The 16422-nt window shown below is 37.1% G+C and overlaps 1 protein-coding gene across 3 annotated transcripts in view; it reads right to left on the bottom strand.

Annotated features, from left to right (window-relative positions):
- cnc (NFE2 like bZIP transcription factor cap-n-collar) overlaps positions 1-16422 on the bottom strand; it is a 127713-nt gene that overhangs the window by 70111 nt on the left and 41180 nt on the right. For all 3 annotated transcript variants that reach the window (XM_018458054.1, XM_018458055.1, XM_018458057.1), the window contains exons 2-3: positions 9005-9172; positions 3035-3110 (exon numbers count right to left, since the gene is read on the bottom strand). In XM_018458054.1, coding sequence (XP_018313556.1) covers positions 3035-3110; positions 9005-9172 — 244 coding nt within the window. The remainder of the gene's footprint in view (positions 1-3034; positions 3111-9004; positions 9173-16422) is intronic.

Raw genomic sequence — 16422 nt, 5'->3', positions numbered from 1 at the left:
TGCTGCAACCAATTAAAAATGCTATGCCATATTTTACCATCTAATTTGCTGCAGCAGCCAATCTTTTTTTCAGTGTAGTATTATTCAAATAATTATTTATTAAAATTTAATACATTTTTCTCTCTCTGTGTGTGTTTACCTTGACTGAACTGAAGTATTTTCGATAATTGTGCAACGAATAGCTGAATAAAATGCATTATTCGACTCTATGTATATTCAATGGAGACACATTCACGATACACGTCGAACAAAACATAGCGTTTCTAACGCGTTCATACTCGAGACAATGGGATAATAATTTATTCCGTACATGTAAATTTTTTCACATGCAAGCCCCCGTACAATCGATCATGCTTCGTCAAATTGGTACAAGCAATACAAGCACCTTGCGCTGCGGTGGTAACGTATATGCTGCCTCCTTTCATCTATTCTCTTCTTCTCTTTTCATTTCAAACTACCAACCTCGCACGCGAATATATCGCGATTGGCACGAAATTCGTTTTGTGAATATATAATGATTTCTCATGCAAATATTAATACACTTTACGTTATAATCGCCACAAACTTTTTAAGATAAATTTTACAATAATTCAAAGCCGATTTCTCTTCATATAAAAAATAACGAGAAAGATCAATAATCAAAACTCTCTGAAACATTTTGTAACATTTAGAAATAAATATTCTTATTGTTAGCTTCAAATATTAAGCTCTAAATTAAATTCATATTGAAATAAAACTGTTTAATATTGATTGAGGAGAGACCTTATTTATTAGGTTCATCACGGAAGAATCACACAAAATCGAATATATGTTAAACCAAATAAATTAATATGTAATAACGCATATAATTGCAATGAAAATTAGTTGACTTTTTCGAATTCTTATAAATGTGTGAGTTTTAGATCTACATTGTAATTTATATCGACTATTTTAAATTGCTAGTTTTATAATTAATTTCAAGTTATCAACTTGGCATTTCTATTTCAGTGCACGCATCACGCAGTTCTCTTGCTCTATGTTACGTCGGACCACCATTTTCTTCCATCAAGCCCTACGGAATAAGGATGATGGAAGAATTTCTTATGTATTAGTCTAGTAACTCATTAATCATACACGCCAATGCTCCGAATATCTCGATTGATCGACGACGAGATAACCGCGTAATGAGCTCTGCTGCTCTTCTTGGTCCATTCTCTGCTCAAAAAGTTATTACCGTACCGTCCGATTAATTCATTTCGTCGTCATAAACGAAGGAATACCAATCATAGCGCTAGTATACTAATACTGGCTCCCTTGTGCTAGTATTAATTTTTCAATATTAGTTCAAAAAGCGGACAAACTATATATTACGGATTGTACTACGGCTAAAAGAAATAAAAAAAAGACGTAGTACAATTATAGCGTAAACAAACCTCGTAAATTTACCTCTTTAAATTTAATAAAAATATAAGAAGATAATGGAAGTAATTTCGTTTACGTTTCACTATTAGAAATATCTAATGTCAGATATCTTTTCCAATATTTTTTCAGTAAAATTTGCGTTGATTTTTAAGACGTTCCCAAAATCGTCAATTGTTTTAAAACGTCTTTACCATCACGTACGAGAGACATCAATATATGGATTTCTAAGGAGAATTTAACAAGCAGACCCTTCGTCAACCGTTGATAGCACGCTCGACGCAGAGTGTCTCGTAGCTAGGCGTATATTCTGTCGAGCGCAAAGTAATTAAATGCAGAGAGAGAAAGAGAAAGAGGGAGAGAGAGAGAGAGAAAGAGAGAGAGAGAGAGAAAGAGAGAGAGAGAGAGAGAGAGAGAGAGAGAGTTTTTAGAGAGAGAGAGAGAGAGAGAGGGAGAGAGGGGAACCGAACCCGACAGAAGGGCTGGACAGGCTGGTGGGGTTGGAAAGGCGAGGTAGGGAGGAAGGTAGCGAGGGCGTTCCTGAAGCCACTCCCCAGCCTCGAGTCCTCCGGAACTGGAACCTGCCTGCCTGGAAACCCGTAGTTATATACCTGAACAAAGTGCACCTTGGCATGCAGGTAGACGCCGCGGCGCGTTGCATGCGCGCTCGTTGCAGTCTCCTTTCATCTCTCTCACTCCCGACATTCGCACGAGTGTCCTCGACATTCTCCCACATGCAGTTCGTGTCGCATAACATTTCTCGCTGCTAACGTACTTATCTCCCTTTTTATTATGCGACAGAAAGCGCGCGACAAGAATGCCAAAGAAACTACTAAAAAAGGAACAAGATGCAACCTGGTCTATTAATGCGTTCGCTACTAACTACTATATATGTACGTATTGTACGTTTTCCATTGCGTCTAGTCTCTATTTTCAGACAGATCAATTTATTTAATTACATAAACGTAAATCGTCAATCAAAATTTTCAATAATCACTATTTGTGGGAAACTGTAATAGTCAATTTAATTGTTGATTACGAGTCATGCAATTTTTACAATGTAATTAAATTCTTTATAACTTGACACTTAATGCCGTTTAAGACCGTACATCTTCAATTATATATTTTTTTACGACGCATGGCGACGAGATATTTCACGGTATACGGTATATTTCCAAAGGAATGGCCAGCGAAGTGCATTCGGTCGGCGTGTTTATGCTAATTAGCCGCGCAAAGGTGCGGCCAGGTGCGGCAGGTTCGGACTATAGTGAATGTTCGGATTGGCTCTTACAAATTGCCGCGTTAATTCGATACGCTTCCGACGTAAAGAGCCGCGAGCGCCAGATGTATTTAGCTGTTCTTGCCGGCACACGGACCAATGTAAAACATGTACAGCATGTGCGTCGACTGTCTTTAATTGGTATCCGAAAACGGGATTTTGATCATCTCCGATTAAAACATAATGAGATAAAAAATGCGATTGATACGCTGGCGAAATAAAAGAATGCTCGTAGAATGATTTCGATTATAAAATAGCTCGATTGACATCATCTTTAATAGATCAAATCCTTATTCCTTTTTTTTTACTAAGGTATTACGTAAATATAAGAAAGACAAACAATACAAATAAGCTTACCAGTTTCAAGATCTACGGTGTAAGGAAGTCCTGCCCATGGATCATCTTCCTGCGACTCGGACTCCTTGGCATCATCCTAGAAACAACGATAAGTTCGATCGAACACAAAAAGATCTTTAAAAGATCTTTTATGAAAAATCATTCATCACATATCCGTGATCTTTTACAAAATGATCAAGGATATATAATATTTCGGTAATCATTATTGGAAGAAAGATAGTCATGCAAAAAAGTAGGATGTAAGACAAAAATTGTAAGACAAAAAATATTGTAATAATGTGACTCGTTATCAAAAGTAAAGTATATCTAGCGCGCATTAATTATAATTGATCAATTAATAAACTGTAACGAGGAGTCAGTAAATTAGCTAGAAAATTAGATTGAAAGAGTAGCGCTGTGATGTAATGAGCGCGCTGACCGTAATTAACGACGTTCTCGCATCTGAGAGGTGTCAAGAAGAGGTGAAGGACCCGACTCTCATGAAGTATGGCTCTCGAAGAGAGATGTGATCGGTACCTGGTGCTCGATCACAAAACGTAATTTCAACAAAGATGATTACGAATCCGTGGAGCTGACGAATTTGAGATGAAGCTCGCGCAACAATGGCCGAATTCAGTCGAGCGTTATTCGAACCGGCCAAGGTCGAGCCTTATGGAGACGTCATAATCAAGCGACCCTACCGCCGACATGAAAAAGGGCCCAAGGGCGGGCGTATGCCCCGGGCCATAGGTCGCCTGTAGCGCGGCGGTACATGCGAGCTGCAGTGAAATGAGTTTAATGAAAACAGTATTGTACTCGATCATTAATCATAGCAAGTCCCTGATAGCGACCATCCACAACCACCGACTCTCTATCTATCTCCTTTCCCTCGCCAAAATATGCCTCTCTTTCTCTCTTTCTTTTCTCGTCGCTCTCCCTTGCCATCCTCTCTCGAATCTTTCATCCCCCTCTGCCTACGCTCTGGTCACTTTTTCATTCGACGATATGATGTATCGTTGTTGAGTGGTGCGTTACACTGAGCTGTATGAAGTTATGAATACGAAATTCAATCTATCCCAACATCCTAAAATTGAACTAACCTGAGACAAAAACAAGCACTTCACTTATACTATTAACACTTCTATGTACTATTAAAAATATTATGCATTTTCTAAAACATCTTTTTTCAGATGAATAGCAGATAGTGCAGCTTATTGTACTGTACCAATGTAATTTTTTCCCTTAATGTATGTTTCCTCTCTAATATTTAAGCTCTCTCTTTCTCTCTCTTGCAAGGCGACCTTGTGTACTATTTAACAACGTGAGAAATTCTTTATAGACTTAAAAAGTTTTTGCATCTTAAAGGTGATCCTAAAATATTTTTGAAGAGTCACGAACGCGTATAGCCGTGAGCCTTATTTTGGGTCCACAACGTCATCTCTTTCGACTCTCGAAGGAAACGTCGGTCCCGCTTGACGACGCAACCCTCGATGCGACAATGGAGGTCCTGTCAGCGATACGGACTTGCATGGCTGGCATAGCTCTCAATTAACGTTTACGAACTGTTACGACTGTCTGCCCCGATCAACCGCCTTACAAGGACCAGCGAGGATAGAAAGCATAATTCAAATCAGCCTTGATCGCCGCGAGTAAATACGAATTCAATATGGTATCGCGGTCGCTGAAGATATGGCGCGAGTCACGCTGCCTCGAATCGTATGTAACTTGCGACACGTTTCACATTTTGTGACTCGTTCTGGATTTATCTTGACGACTAAAGTATCTTAAATGAAAATTTCAATGTTTAAAAATCTTTCTTTCAATAATAAATAAATACTTAAACAAAATTTTATAGAAAAAAATATACAATATTTTATTGCTAGGTCATAAAAATGTAATAAAATAAGAAAAAATCAGCGGCAACAAAAAAGTCGCCTTGTAGTAAGATGAGTAAGTTACCAAAAAATATAAGTTCTTCCGGAAGTTAGATGTTAAAAACGCGATAAATGTCCTAGATCATTGATATCATCGCACAAGCGCCATTTTGTTTCGAAATTCCAGCCGACGGAAACAATCGAGACAAGAGAAGGAAGCCAAACCCACTTCGGCTGGCCGGGCGCGTTTTCAATTTCCAGGACCATCAATACGTCCCTTGGAATACCCCTCCCAGAGTGCTCCAATCTCTCTGGCTCGCGAAGTCCCCTCTCACTTTATACGCTGTCTCTCCTTCTCTCACAAGAAACGCCTCATGGATCGACATCGTTCTTTCTCTCTCTCTCTCTCTCTCTCTCTCTCTCTCGTTCTTTTTGGCCCCGTCTCTCTTCCGCTCTGATAGGTCCGTCGATGGCGCCCCTCGTACCGAAGGGGATGCTGCGTACATCTATCATTTTACCAGACCCCGCCGGCTTCACGGATACATCGCAGGAACAAATGAAACGCTAGCCATTTTGATGGTTTTATGAATATACTCTGCGAGCATGGAGGACGGGGTGAGAGGATCTGTTGTTTTCGTCAAGATCCTCCATCTATATCGCATGGGTCGACCCTCTTCTCATCGCATTTCTCTCGGAGAGCCGTCTTCCTCGGGCTCCTGGCACCGAGACGAAGTCGCCCTAATGGAGCCCGTCGCCTAGGAGAACTCGCTTCATTTGAATCGCGTCGATGAATTAAAAATTCATGTCAGTCACGACAGTTCAAGAAAGCGATCTCCTACAATCGAGAATAAGGTGCCTTGCAGCGATTCATCTTGCACGATACGCATCCGCGTTGAAACAACTCAACGAAGCAAACGGCTCTGTAAGCGGAAATTGATCGGGCTTTGTATCGTGTTTATTGCAGGCGTCTTCGCTCAATAATTACGAATCATCACGGACTGATGAAACGCATAACGATACATGCAATCTAGCGATGTACGACGACGTATCAAGAGCATCTTCATATATAAAGCGAATGTCGATTAAGATATCAAGTAAAGTATTTATACAGGAATATCGACATGATTTTTTTGTTGTTTTTTCTAAATGTAATCGACGCATCTTGTATTTTTTTAAAATTAATATCGATAATTTACATAGATAGATCAGCCAAAACATACATCAGAAAAAACAGACATAGGATATACGGGAAGGGAACCGTGACCACGTCTGTTAAGCATGGAAAAATTTGTTGTCTTCGCGACGAATGCTTTCCATCCTGAATCGCTTGATCAAACTTCCTCTTTCCTACTTTCTAGACTGACGTTCCTCTAAACGCCTCCATAATTCATTCCCGTTTCGCAGCGAGACGGAGTCGCTCTAATGGAGCCTGTCGCCGCGACGTGCACCGATCATTTAAATCTTGGCTCTGGATTAAAAATTTCTGCCAGTCACGGCGGCTTGAGATAATTGTACAACAGAAACATGCAACGTGCTTTACAGCAATTCACTTGCCTAGCTTCTTCCTAGTGACATCAACGTCGTTCTCGAATGGTACGACATGTTGACAAATATTCTACGTAGCAAGATCATTTATAGTGTTTTCATTGCACTATTCACCTTAAAGCTGATGGTTGTAAATCTTCCTGCAGCTGTGTCTCACAATTAGTATATAATTTCAATTATTCATATCCGTCAAAAAATAAAGATAAACAATGTAGGTATTATATTAGCTATAATGTTCAAAATTGGATTTGTCAGAATTCCATCAACTTTAAATTTGGGAAAAGAAGTGTAACATGTGATTTAAGAGAATACACGTAGTTAAATTTTCTTCTCTGACAGCGCTTTGCCGATTTTGAATCATTGCCTGCCTTTACTTAAAACAATTCTGTGGCCAGACATTGGAACAATGCTTGTCAATAATCTGTCGCAATGCAAGATAGAGAGGGAGAAGACGAGAGACTGGACTCTTCTTTGTTCTCAGCTGTTCGCGGATCGCGTCTCGGATCGATGTGTCGGCTTTCGATCGGGATCGAGGGTCTTCCCCGTGTTATTGGGCTCTTGAAGGCGGCGGCGAGCCCTCACAAAGATAGAACCCGCTGGAACAATGCGATCTTCGCGGAGGAAGAGGCCGATGGAGACGAAGCGGCGCATAGCGACGCCGGGAAAGAAATAAAGAAAGAAGGAACGCTGAGACTACTGAAGGTCGTGAGAAGAAGAGAGAAGCGAAGAAGCGGATGAAGAGAGGACGAGACAGAGAGGGAGACGAAGAACGTCGAGAAGTCTGATGGGCTACCCGCCCAGAACGTCGATGCACCGTCATTGTCGGTGACCATCGTATGGATGAGATCTCGTAGGCTCGAATCTGCCGGATACTTAAACGCGCCTCATGTCCATCCACCAAAATGCGACAAGCGAAGAAAAATCGTCAATACCGAAAAACTTATCTTGTACGAGGAGAATCAACTGGGATCTAATCTACTAAATATTAAAGAGCTTCCTATATTTTTCATAGCTTCAAATTGAATACACAATTGGAAAGTTAAAATGAATTTATATATATTTATAGGTGATATTCAAGATTCAAAATCAAAAGATTCGCTATTAAAATAATAATAAAAGAAATTATTAGAGAATAATAACACAAGAGAATAAATTGTACAACCGTTTTATCTAAATGTTAAAGCACAATATTTTGTTTGATTTATTTTCATTTATATATTATTCTAAGTATTTTAATAACAGAGATTTGATCAATTTTCCAGATATAAAATAGAGGAAAGGATTATTATTTTTTTCGATAGTACCGAAAGCAAGTGCAACATAATTCACGATCTTTATCTCCATTAATGAAATATTAGTCAATTAATTTTTTAAAAATAAAAAAATATTTATAACTACAAAAAAATTATATTTCTGTCGCTGTATAAAGATACACACTTCTTCATCGGAGATGGATATAATACACAGTGAGACAAAACTATCTTGGTTTAGATATGCATATAACTTGAGAAAGACAAGATCGATGGTCGATACGAACAGAGCTTGGAATATCGGCCGAAATCATCCGCGTGGGATGGTTCCTAATCTCTCTTTGGGTCTACCGAACAGGGCCGCTACGTATTTGGAGTGGCTTAGTGTCTGTTATCGATTGGAAATCGATCATCCACGAGCGATTATGTGCGAACGCAGAAGCCATGCGCTAAAGAGCCGACATAAGAGAGGTTAATACAATTTTTCGAAAAAAAATTAAATTCACGAAAGATTCGCGATATGTTGATATTTCTAAACGGATGCGAATTTCCTGAATAAGCTTTATGCGGCAATATACGATAAAGTAGATGACAAGAAGATAACCACTTCGAACGCCAAATTCCACTGTTAATCGAGCTAATAATGTCACGTTTGTTTGATGCATCATCATCTATTTTACGAATCGATATGAATCTATCTAGACAAAGTATTTTGTTGATGTTTGTATTCTCATTGTATCGATTAGCTAATGTTCTTGTTGAAATGCCAAAGTACGTATTCCTTAGATCAACTACCAAATTGATTTTTAATGATACTCAAACAAGAAAATGAAAAATACAGATAATAATCCTGAAATGTTGTCCAACATGTGCATAAATGCCCGGAAGCCAAATCTGGAAGTCTTTTTTTTCTGAAGTGTCACAGGGATTGTCGCTTCCTATTCGCACAATCCAATTGGTCGATGATTACCGAGAGGCAGAACGCAAAATGCGCGACGTCGCAAGGCATTCTTTAACATATACAGATGCACGTCCAGAGCTTTCTATCTCTGATAATCGTTCGGGAGACACACAGGAAGACATCAATGGGCCCGTTGGCATATGGAGAAACGAACGTTTAAATTGAGTCCAAGGAAGCAAACGCTTCCTTCTAACATGCGTGAAAGCAGAAAGCGGCGCATTCTCGAGAGACAATCACTTGTTAAACGTTGTGATTGGGAACCCGAAACAATTCGAAATCGTGCATGTGTTTTCGATAAATAGATATAATGCCGCAATATATACACTAATTGAAAAGAAAGAAAATAAATGCTTTTTCGTACCTTTTGGTAAGTGGCATTAATAGCTTCTAAAGCTTTCAGCTTCTCAATTTCATCCGCTGATTCTTTTTCAGATGTAGACGGCTTTTTGGTAGGCGCCGTAGCCGGTTCCACCAGGGTAAATCCCAGATCTACATCCTGCTTCCAAAGAACCTCAATCAGGTCCATATCCTGAAATCGAGAATACATACGATTATTGTACAAAATCAGCATTGTCTATATTTAGAGTCAATCGGAGTAACTGTGACGGCAGAGTAATTGCGACGATGCTTAGTTTTATTATATATTAAAATTCAAAGATTTTAATTTTAATACATAAAACTAAGCATCGTCGCAATTACCCCGCTGTCACAGTTATCCCTATTGACCCTATTTACTTTATTTTTTCTCCTTTTTTCAATGTGAAGATCAATAATCGACATATAGTTTATTATTTTATTTTAATCCAACGCGCGCGTAATTCTTTAAAATAAAATGTACTTATTATAACACATTTTCTCATCTCTCCATTATCTAGTTACATGAAAGAGAACACATGCGGGTTTCACTTTAAATGCAAATCGAATGGATGTGAGTATACGGGTGGAAATTTCTCTCGTTTTTATACTTAAGTAATTCTTTGGTATTCATCTTATCTCAGAAAAAATACTAAAGAAACCTATATTTATAACTGTTTATATTTATTTTACTATGGCAAGGAAATTATAATTATTTCTGTTTATTTGGCTATAATAAGTACTTTAATACAATATTTTTATCAAGCATATGTACAATATGTACATGTATAAAATTTTTATCAGATGCACATTTGATTAAAAAGAGTAGATAAAAAAAACATAAAATGTACGTACATATATTATTTAACAGATAATAGATAATAAATAATTGAAGATTTTTGCAGGAAGATCATGATAATCAATTTTAAAATTAATTTTATTCATTAACACGCATGTCCATTAATTTTACGATGCACTTCTGATTAGCGTTTACGATTACAATTTTACGCGAAATAATCATAATATCGCTACCATCCTTCTAAAAGTCGCACGATTAATGTTCCGATGCTTCCACAACGAAACGCCCTGCGCACGCGGCGCTTTCGTTTATGTTTATTTTACATAAGTTAATAACATCTGGCCTCGATCGCCGTTCAGGCCCAGTCTCGATCTCCGAGATTCATTTTTGTTGCGTCTCGGATGTCCCTCGCAGGGAGTCCCATCGACGAGTGTGTACAAAAGTGCATGATTAATGATGGTCGAGTATCGATGCATCTCGAAATGGAGGAGATCGAAGAAAGGACCCGGGAGAAGGGACCAATCACATGACGGGGCACAATCCTCGGGGCAGCTGCCCCGTGGGTTTTAATCGAGCCAATTTCGCCGAGTTCGTACTTTGAGCCTCGTTAACCAATCTACGGATTTTCCTCGCCAATCTAAAACCCTCTCCGAACTCGAGGCACTACATGAAATGATTAACATGTTCAGAGGGAAGCCGATCTATGTACCAGTTTGTATAAGTACCGTGGGAAAAACGTTGATCTTAAAAAATATCGATCATACTATCTACCTTTAGCAATACCTACAGCGCGGGTGTCATGTTTCTATGTATTAATTATTTTAGGAAAAATAATAAACATATTTCGTATAATAAAACGTAACTTTTCATATAAAATACAAGTGTTTATAACATATAATTAGAGACGATATATTATTAATATAAATTATTAATATTAATTTAGTATGCTTTAACTGCTTATTTTTATTTTTTATTTTTATTTCTTTAAGATATTCTTATTACATTCGATCTTAAATCTTGATGAATATAAAGCAATTATTAAACATTTGAATTGCAATTTAATATGAATAAGAATCGCATCTTTATTGAAAATGTATTAGTATTACCTTTCGCACTCTTTGTTTATTCATTGTTTCTCCATTTACCGATAAACCGGCGCGGAAGCGTAACGCGTGCTCGAACCGCCATGTTTACGGATTAAGTGACTAGCGGGACATACGCGAGTTCTGCGTCTTTGGCAGGCTTTTTCCGAGGTACTTCCGCGTCAATTATTGTTCGCAAACGCGTGTTTAGGGCTCAAGCATTTCTATTGTATTCATATGTATTCACTCGTTACACAGTACTTCATGGGCGTTCTCACATGGTACCATACCGCGAATATGCCGATACTTGAAACTGTAGCAATAGCTTTCGCTTCGTCAGCGACATGCATGTGGGTTAAAACGATTCGATTCTTCGTCGAAGCATCGGCGAGACAGGAAACCGCGCTTTATTCATACGACAAGCATATAAGTACGACATGTACATCCCGAGGAAGAAGCCGCGACTCTTGTCAAAAACGTTACGCTAAAGGACAAGACTCTTCGTGTATAATATCTGAATAGACAATTGAATCAGGAAGTGATTAGATTTAATTTTTTCACGTTAGACAAGCATAGCAACTCGATCGTGGCCTGTTTAGTATCCCAGAATAGTCCCTTCATTATTCAAAATCGTTTTTCCTATTTTCTTTTATTCTTGATGAAGGGATAATGTGTCTCAAGAGATCAAGATACGTATAGCAAAAAGAGTATGACATTTTTTAGGAATTATTAAAAAGATAGTAGATAATATATTCTTCGTCGATAGGAGTCTCAATTCATTATAAAATTATTGTGTGCGAGCAGCTTGTACTAAAACATTATGCAAAATTAACTTTAACCCTTCATGGTCGCACTGGGTCGATTTTTTTTAGTATTAAAATTAAATTTTTCATAAAAACGCCACTGTTCCAGTTTCTTAAAGGATGAAATTATATACGGTATTTTTTTTTAAATCATTGCAACTATAATACTGTCGATTTGGTAACACTTTAAAGATGGGTCGGGTCATTTTAACCCAGAGTAAGCATCGTGTGGCTTTTTAGAAGTGTAACTATGAAGGGTTAAAACAATTTCGATGAAATATGAATAATAATTTTTAACATCTCTAATGTGTAAATTCTAATGTGTAAGGTATCACCTTACTCATATAGGATCGCCAGCAGTTACAATGAAATCAATACTTAGTCAAAGCTACGACTATCAACCAACGACCAAGGTTCTGTCAACCAATACTGGGCCAAATGATTGATTAAAATGACTAAGCCAGTATAACCATCTGCTAGTAGTGAGTCTATAACCACTCAGTACTCTTAGCCAGTACTGGGCCAGTAGTTTGCCAGTACTACGTCAGTACCTGAACTCTGGCAGTAGTGGCCCAGCACTGGGCCGATTGTAAAATCCTATGGGTAGCTTTATATATCTTTGTTCTATTTTATATAACTGTGAAAAACACATTGAGAAAAAATATACTAAACTTTAATAAATATTTATGTGAATAGTGTCAACTAAACATTCATTTATAGTGAATATTAACTCTATAATAATAAAAAATGATTGTTAAATCAAATTAATAGTTCTTTTATCAAATAAATACACATAAATCTTTATATTTAGTAAATATTTAGTTGGTACTATTCAAACAAATGATTTATTAAAATTTATATTTTATTTCAATGTATAGAGAAACCGCAAATGTATAATGTAATACATAAATCCTTATGCGTATATCGATATGTAACCGAAAGAACAGTTTTGTTGAAGTATTTAAAAATTTAGTTAGACATATATAGATCTGAAAATAATTTTGTTGGACTACCAAAATAATTATATAGAATGCTCTATACTTGAATATCAAAACGTTTTGCAATATTGTTCACCATTGCTTCCTGTATAATTATTTTGATGGTCCAGTCAAATTATTTTCAGATCTGTATTTATAGCTAAATTTTTAGATACTTCAGCAAAATTATTCTTTCTATACAACAACCGTTATTTATCACTCGCAAACGCCAAGTGAGAAAGTAGTGATGTGATTTTCTCGATCACGAAATATCATCTTCCATCCAATCCTCCATTACTACGCCCGCGTTCCTAATTAATCAGCGAGTATGTTTGTGGACGTGCCCCAGTCTACCAAAGACAAAGGGGCCGCGGCGCCATTAATCTCTCGGTATCGTTATCGGCGATCGCGAATTTGCGCGCGGCCGCCGACTGCCGCCGCGGAGGGATGTAACGGATACGATTCCGTGCGGCGCGCTCTCGCGCGGGCGTAGCTTCGTAAATTACTTCGCTGACCGTGTAATTCGATGCGGCGAGAATTGAGAAAGGGGGAGATCGGCGATGGTCAGTGGGAGGCAAAGGGAGAGATACGGCGTGGGTGTGCGTATGACGTCGGCCATGTTGAAGAGACACAGCGGGATATCCGCCGCGCCCACAGCTGGGCTCCGCGGCGCGACGTCAAGAGTTACCTCTCGCTCAGCCCACGTTTTATACAGCACAGCGCCGTACTGCGATGCACGATGCACGCCATGAAGCACGATGCACACGCTCGCTCAAGTCCGATATATCGACGCCCTCGATTTCTATTCAATTTACATTGGCAGGTTGGGACCGAAGTCCCGAAAAAAGACTCGCGCCCGCGACTGTCCGATCAAAATGATCTCCGACGACGGTCGACTATTGTAGCCAGCCTCATGTTCCTCTGCGGGCGAAAAATTTATATTCAATTCATATTCAAAATGAAAAGGGCTATGATGAGCTGATGATATATGAAGGAATAGTTGTTACGTATCTTCGTTGAATTAAAAATTTTATGATCTTAAATGAGTCTACAAAGATAGTTCGAAAATTTAAATCGCTGTGTCAATAATTATGTAATAATTATGTAATTTCTACCCGGAAGAAACAAATTTGCTGAAGTACTTAAATATTTAGATAAATACAGATTTCAAAATATTTTTGTTGAGCCATTGAAATAATTATGTACATAATTTCAAACATGACAAGCAATGCTACGAAAAATGTTGACATTTTAGATTGATCGTCATTCATAATTACTTTGATAATCCAATAAAATTATTTTCAAATCTGTATTTAGCTAAATTTTTAGAAACTTCAGTAAAATCGTTCTTTGCATGTAAACATATTATAGAATATATTATATCATTCGATCAAAAATAGTTGATATCTTAAAATCCTCTTCTGAGGGTACAAACAGGTGCCGGTAACACGATTTGATCAGAGAAATCTGGTGAGACCAAGTCAGTACAAAACGATAGTGCAAAGGCAGAAGATGTATCTGAGGATCAGTAATTACACGAGGTGGGCTCGTAATGGTCGACCACCGTTTATCTAGCATCTCTCCGATTGAATCCGATATGTCGCGGATAGGTTTCGCGAAACCGCGATGGCGAAACGGCTTCGATACACCGAGCACCAAACGTATCTCTGTGAGTTATCTCGCAAAAAGCGATTGTTTTTGTGTCTAGCCATAACAGGTACAACGCTCCCGTTATTTCCGCGATTCTCACTGTAAAGATGAATCTTTACTTAGTTATCGTTGCACGTATCGAGTAATTACGGCCAGGCATCGATACGTTCAACTCTCTGTAACTGTAAATATAATTACAGCTCACAAAGTCCAAAAAGATCAAGTTCAACTTTTTGTTTTCAACTTCGGGCGAATAATAAGTAGAGCTTGACAATGTTTTGCGGTGATTGTATTGGGTCGGAACAATGTAGCGCTACGAATTTCAAAATTCAAACAGCTTGAACAAAATTTAAATTTAAAAAAAGGATTGTATGTAACACTCGAAATCTTTACTTTTGAAAACTGTATGTCTTTCGAGTTTTTACGAGTTCGGTAATTTTTGCGTATAGAATATTACGGGATGGATAAAATGAGAAATTTTCTTCTCACTTTATGGGCCTGTAAAGTAAAAAAAACTAATGAAAATTTTTGACTTTCTAATATAAAAACCTAAAACTTTAGTTTTCCCAATCCACAAATAATTTTTTAAATATGTTTGTAAAATTTTTTTTGTTACTGAGTTATCATGGATTAAATAAAAAGAGTATTTTGATTTTAATTGCTTTTAGCTTCGTTAAAAATCATCGTATCGTAATTAAAAAAAAAAACAGATTCTTAAAATTGAAACTTTGCTGTATCGAATGGTATAATTGCCAAATTTTTTTAAAAACATGTAGATGTGATATTAATAAAATAGCGTTATGAACGTTTATTCTGATCCAATAACACCTCCGAAATCACTGCAATTTTTAAAGCAAAAATTGTCAAAATAAAGATAATTACATATATTCAGAAATATATTCTGTTGCAATATTGGGCTAATTGTCGTACCATGCAATGATTACGAGCGATCGTAAAAAGTATGACCACCGAATTGGCGTAATGAGAGACACAATAATCTATATCTGCGCAGACGACTCTTGACTGTGTTTTCTTCGTCGCGCAAAATCACTGTCGTCGAAACATGACAATGCAGCTTTCTAGTTTTCGTGCGAGTCGATGCACTTGTCCTAATTCACGTTTTCTCTCCTAAATCATTCAAGCGATTCGTATTGACGTTAACTATTTTTTTAATTATTTTTTAATTATGCAATTTAGAATTCACCTTATATTTTTTCTTATTATTACTATTTTACATTAAGGAGTTTCTCCTATTTTTTGCTTATTCCTCTATTTAAACTGTTCTCTATTTAAATGTTTTTTGTATCGCTACAATATTATACAATTATTGGAAAAGGATATACGGATTAATTATAATTATTTATTCAAAAGTTGTATAACCTTCAACTAATAAATCTCGATTGATTATTTAATAAAAAAGGTGACCGAGAATAATAATACTCAACATGACTCTTCTCCATATACAGGGTGTCCTGTAAGTTTTTGCCAATCGCTTTTGTGTAGATAGAGCGGACTAAACTGAGTCGAAAAGTCCTCTACCATTTTGCAATTTTCGCAATAGTTAACAAGATATTAATTACTAAAAATTACTGAATATACAGGGTAGGCCATTTTAATCAATACACGCGAATATCTCGTCAGGTAAGCAAGGTAGCGAAAAATGTTTCAGACCAAAGTTGTATGGCTTTGAGAGGGACATAAGGTAGTGTCATTAGTTTGACCTTGAATAGTTGCGTAAAGGTCACCTTCAATTTCTTAAATGGAAACCTCTATTTTTCATTGGATATTCTTGTAGTTTACCTCAAGAGCTTTCCAAAACACTATAATAAAATATTTTTTCATCAAATACTTTTTTAGTTATGATGCTCGAATGAAAAAAAAATATAGTCAATTTTAATAAATATCTAATTCAATACTGCCAACTAAACATTTGCTTACACTAAATAAATATTTGTTCAGTAAAAAGAATGATTGTTAAATCAAATTAATGTTTCTTGTATCAAATAAATATATATCTTTATATTTAATAAATATTTAGTTGGGAGTATTGAACTAAATACAGGGTGTTTCCAAATTAAATCGCAAAACTTCGGGAGCGTGTAGAGGAGTAAAAA

The sequence above is a fragment of the Mycetomoellerius zeteki genome, unplaced genomic scaffold (genome assembly GCF_001594055.1).
Source record: "Mycetomoellerius zeteki isolate Tzet28-1 unplaced genomic scaffold, Tzet1.0 scaffold70, whole genome shotgun sequence".
Taxonomy (NCBI): Eukaryota; Metazoa; Arthropoda; class Insecta; order Hymenoptera; family Formicidae; genus Mycetomoellerius; species Mycetomoellerius zeteki.
Note: the sequence above shows the minus strand (reverse complement) of the source record. Positions and strands in the feature narration are given on the sequence as shown.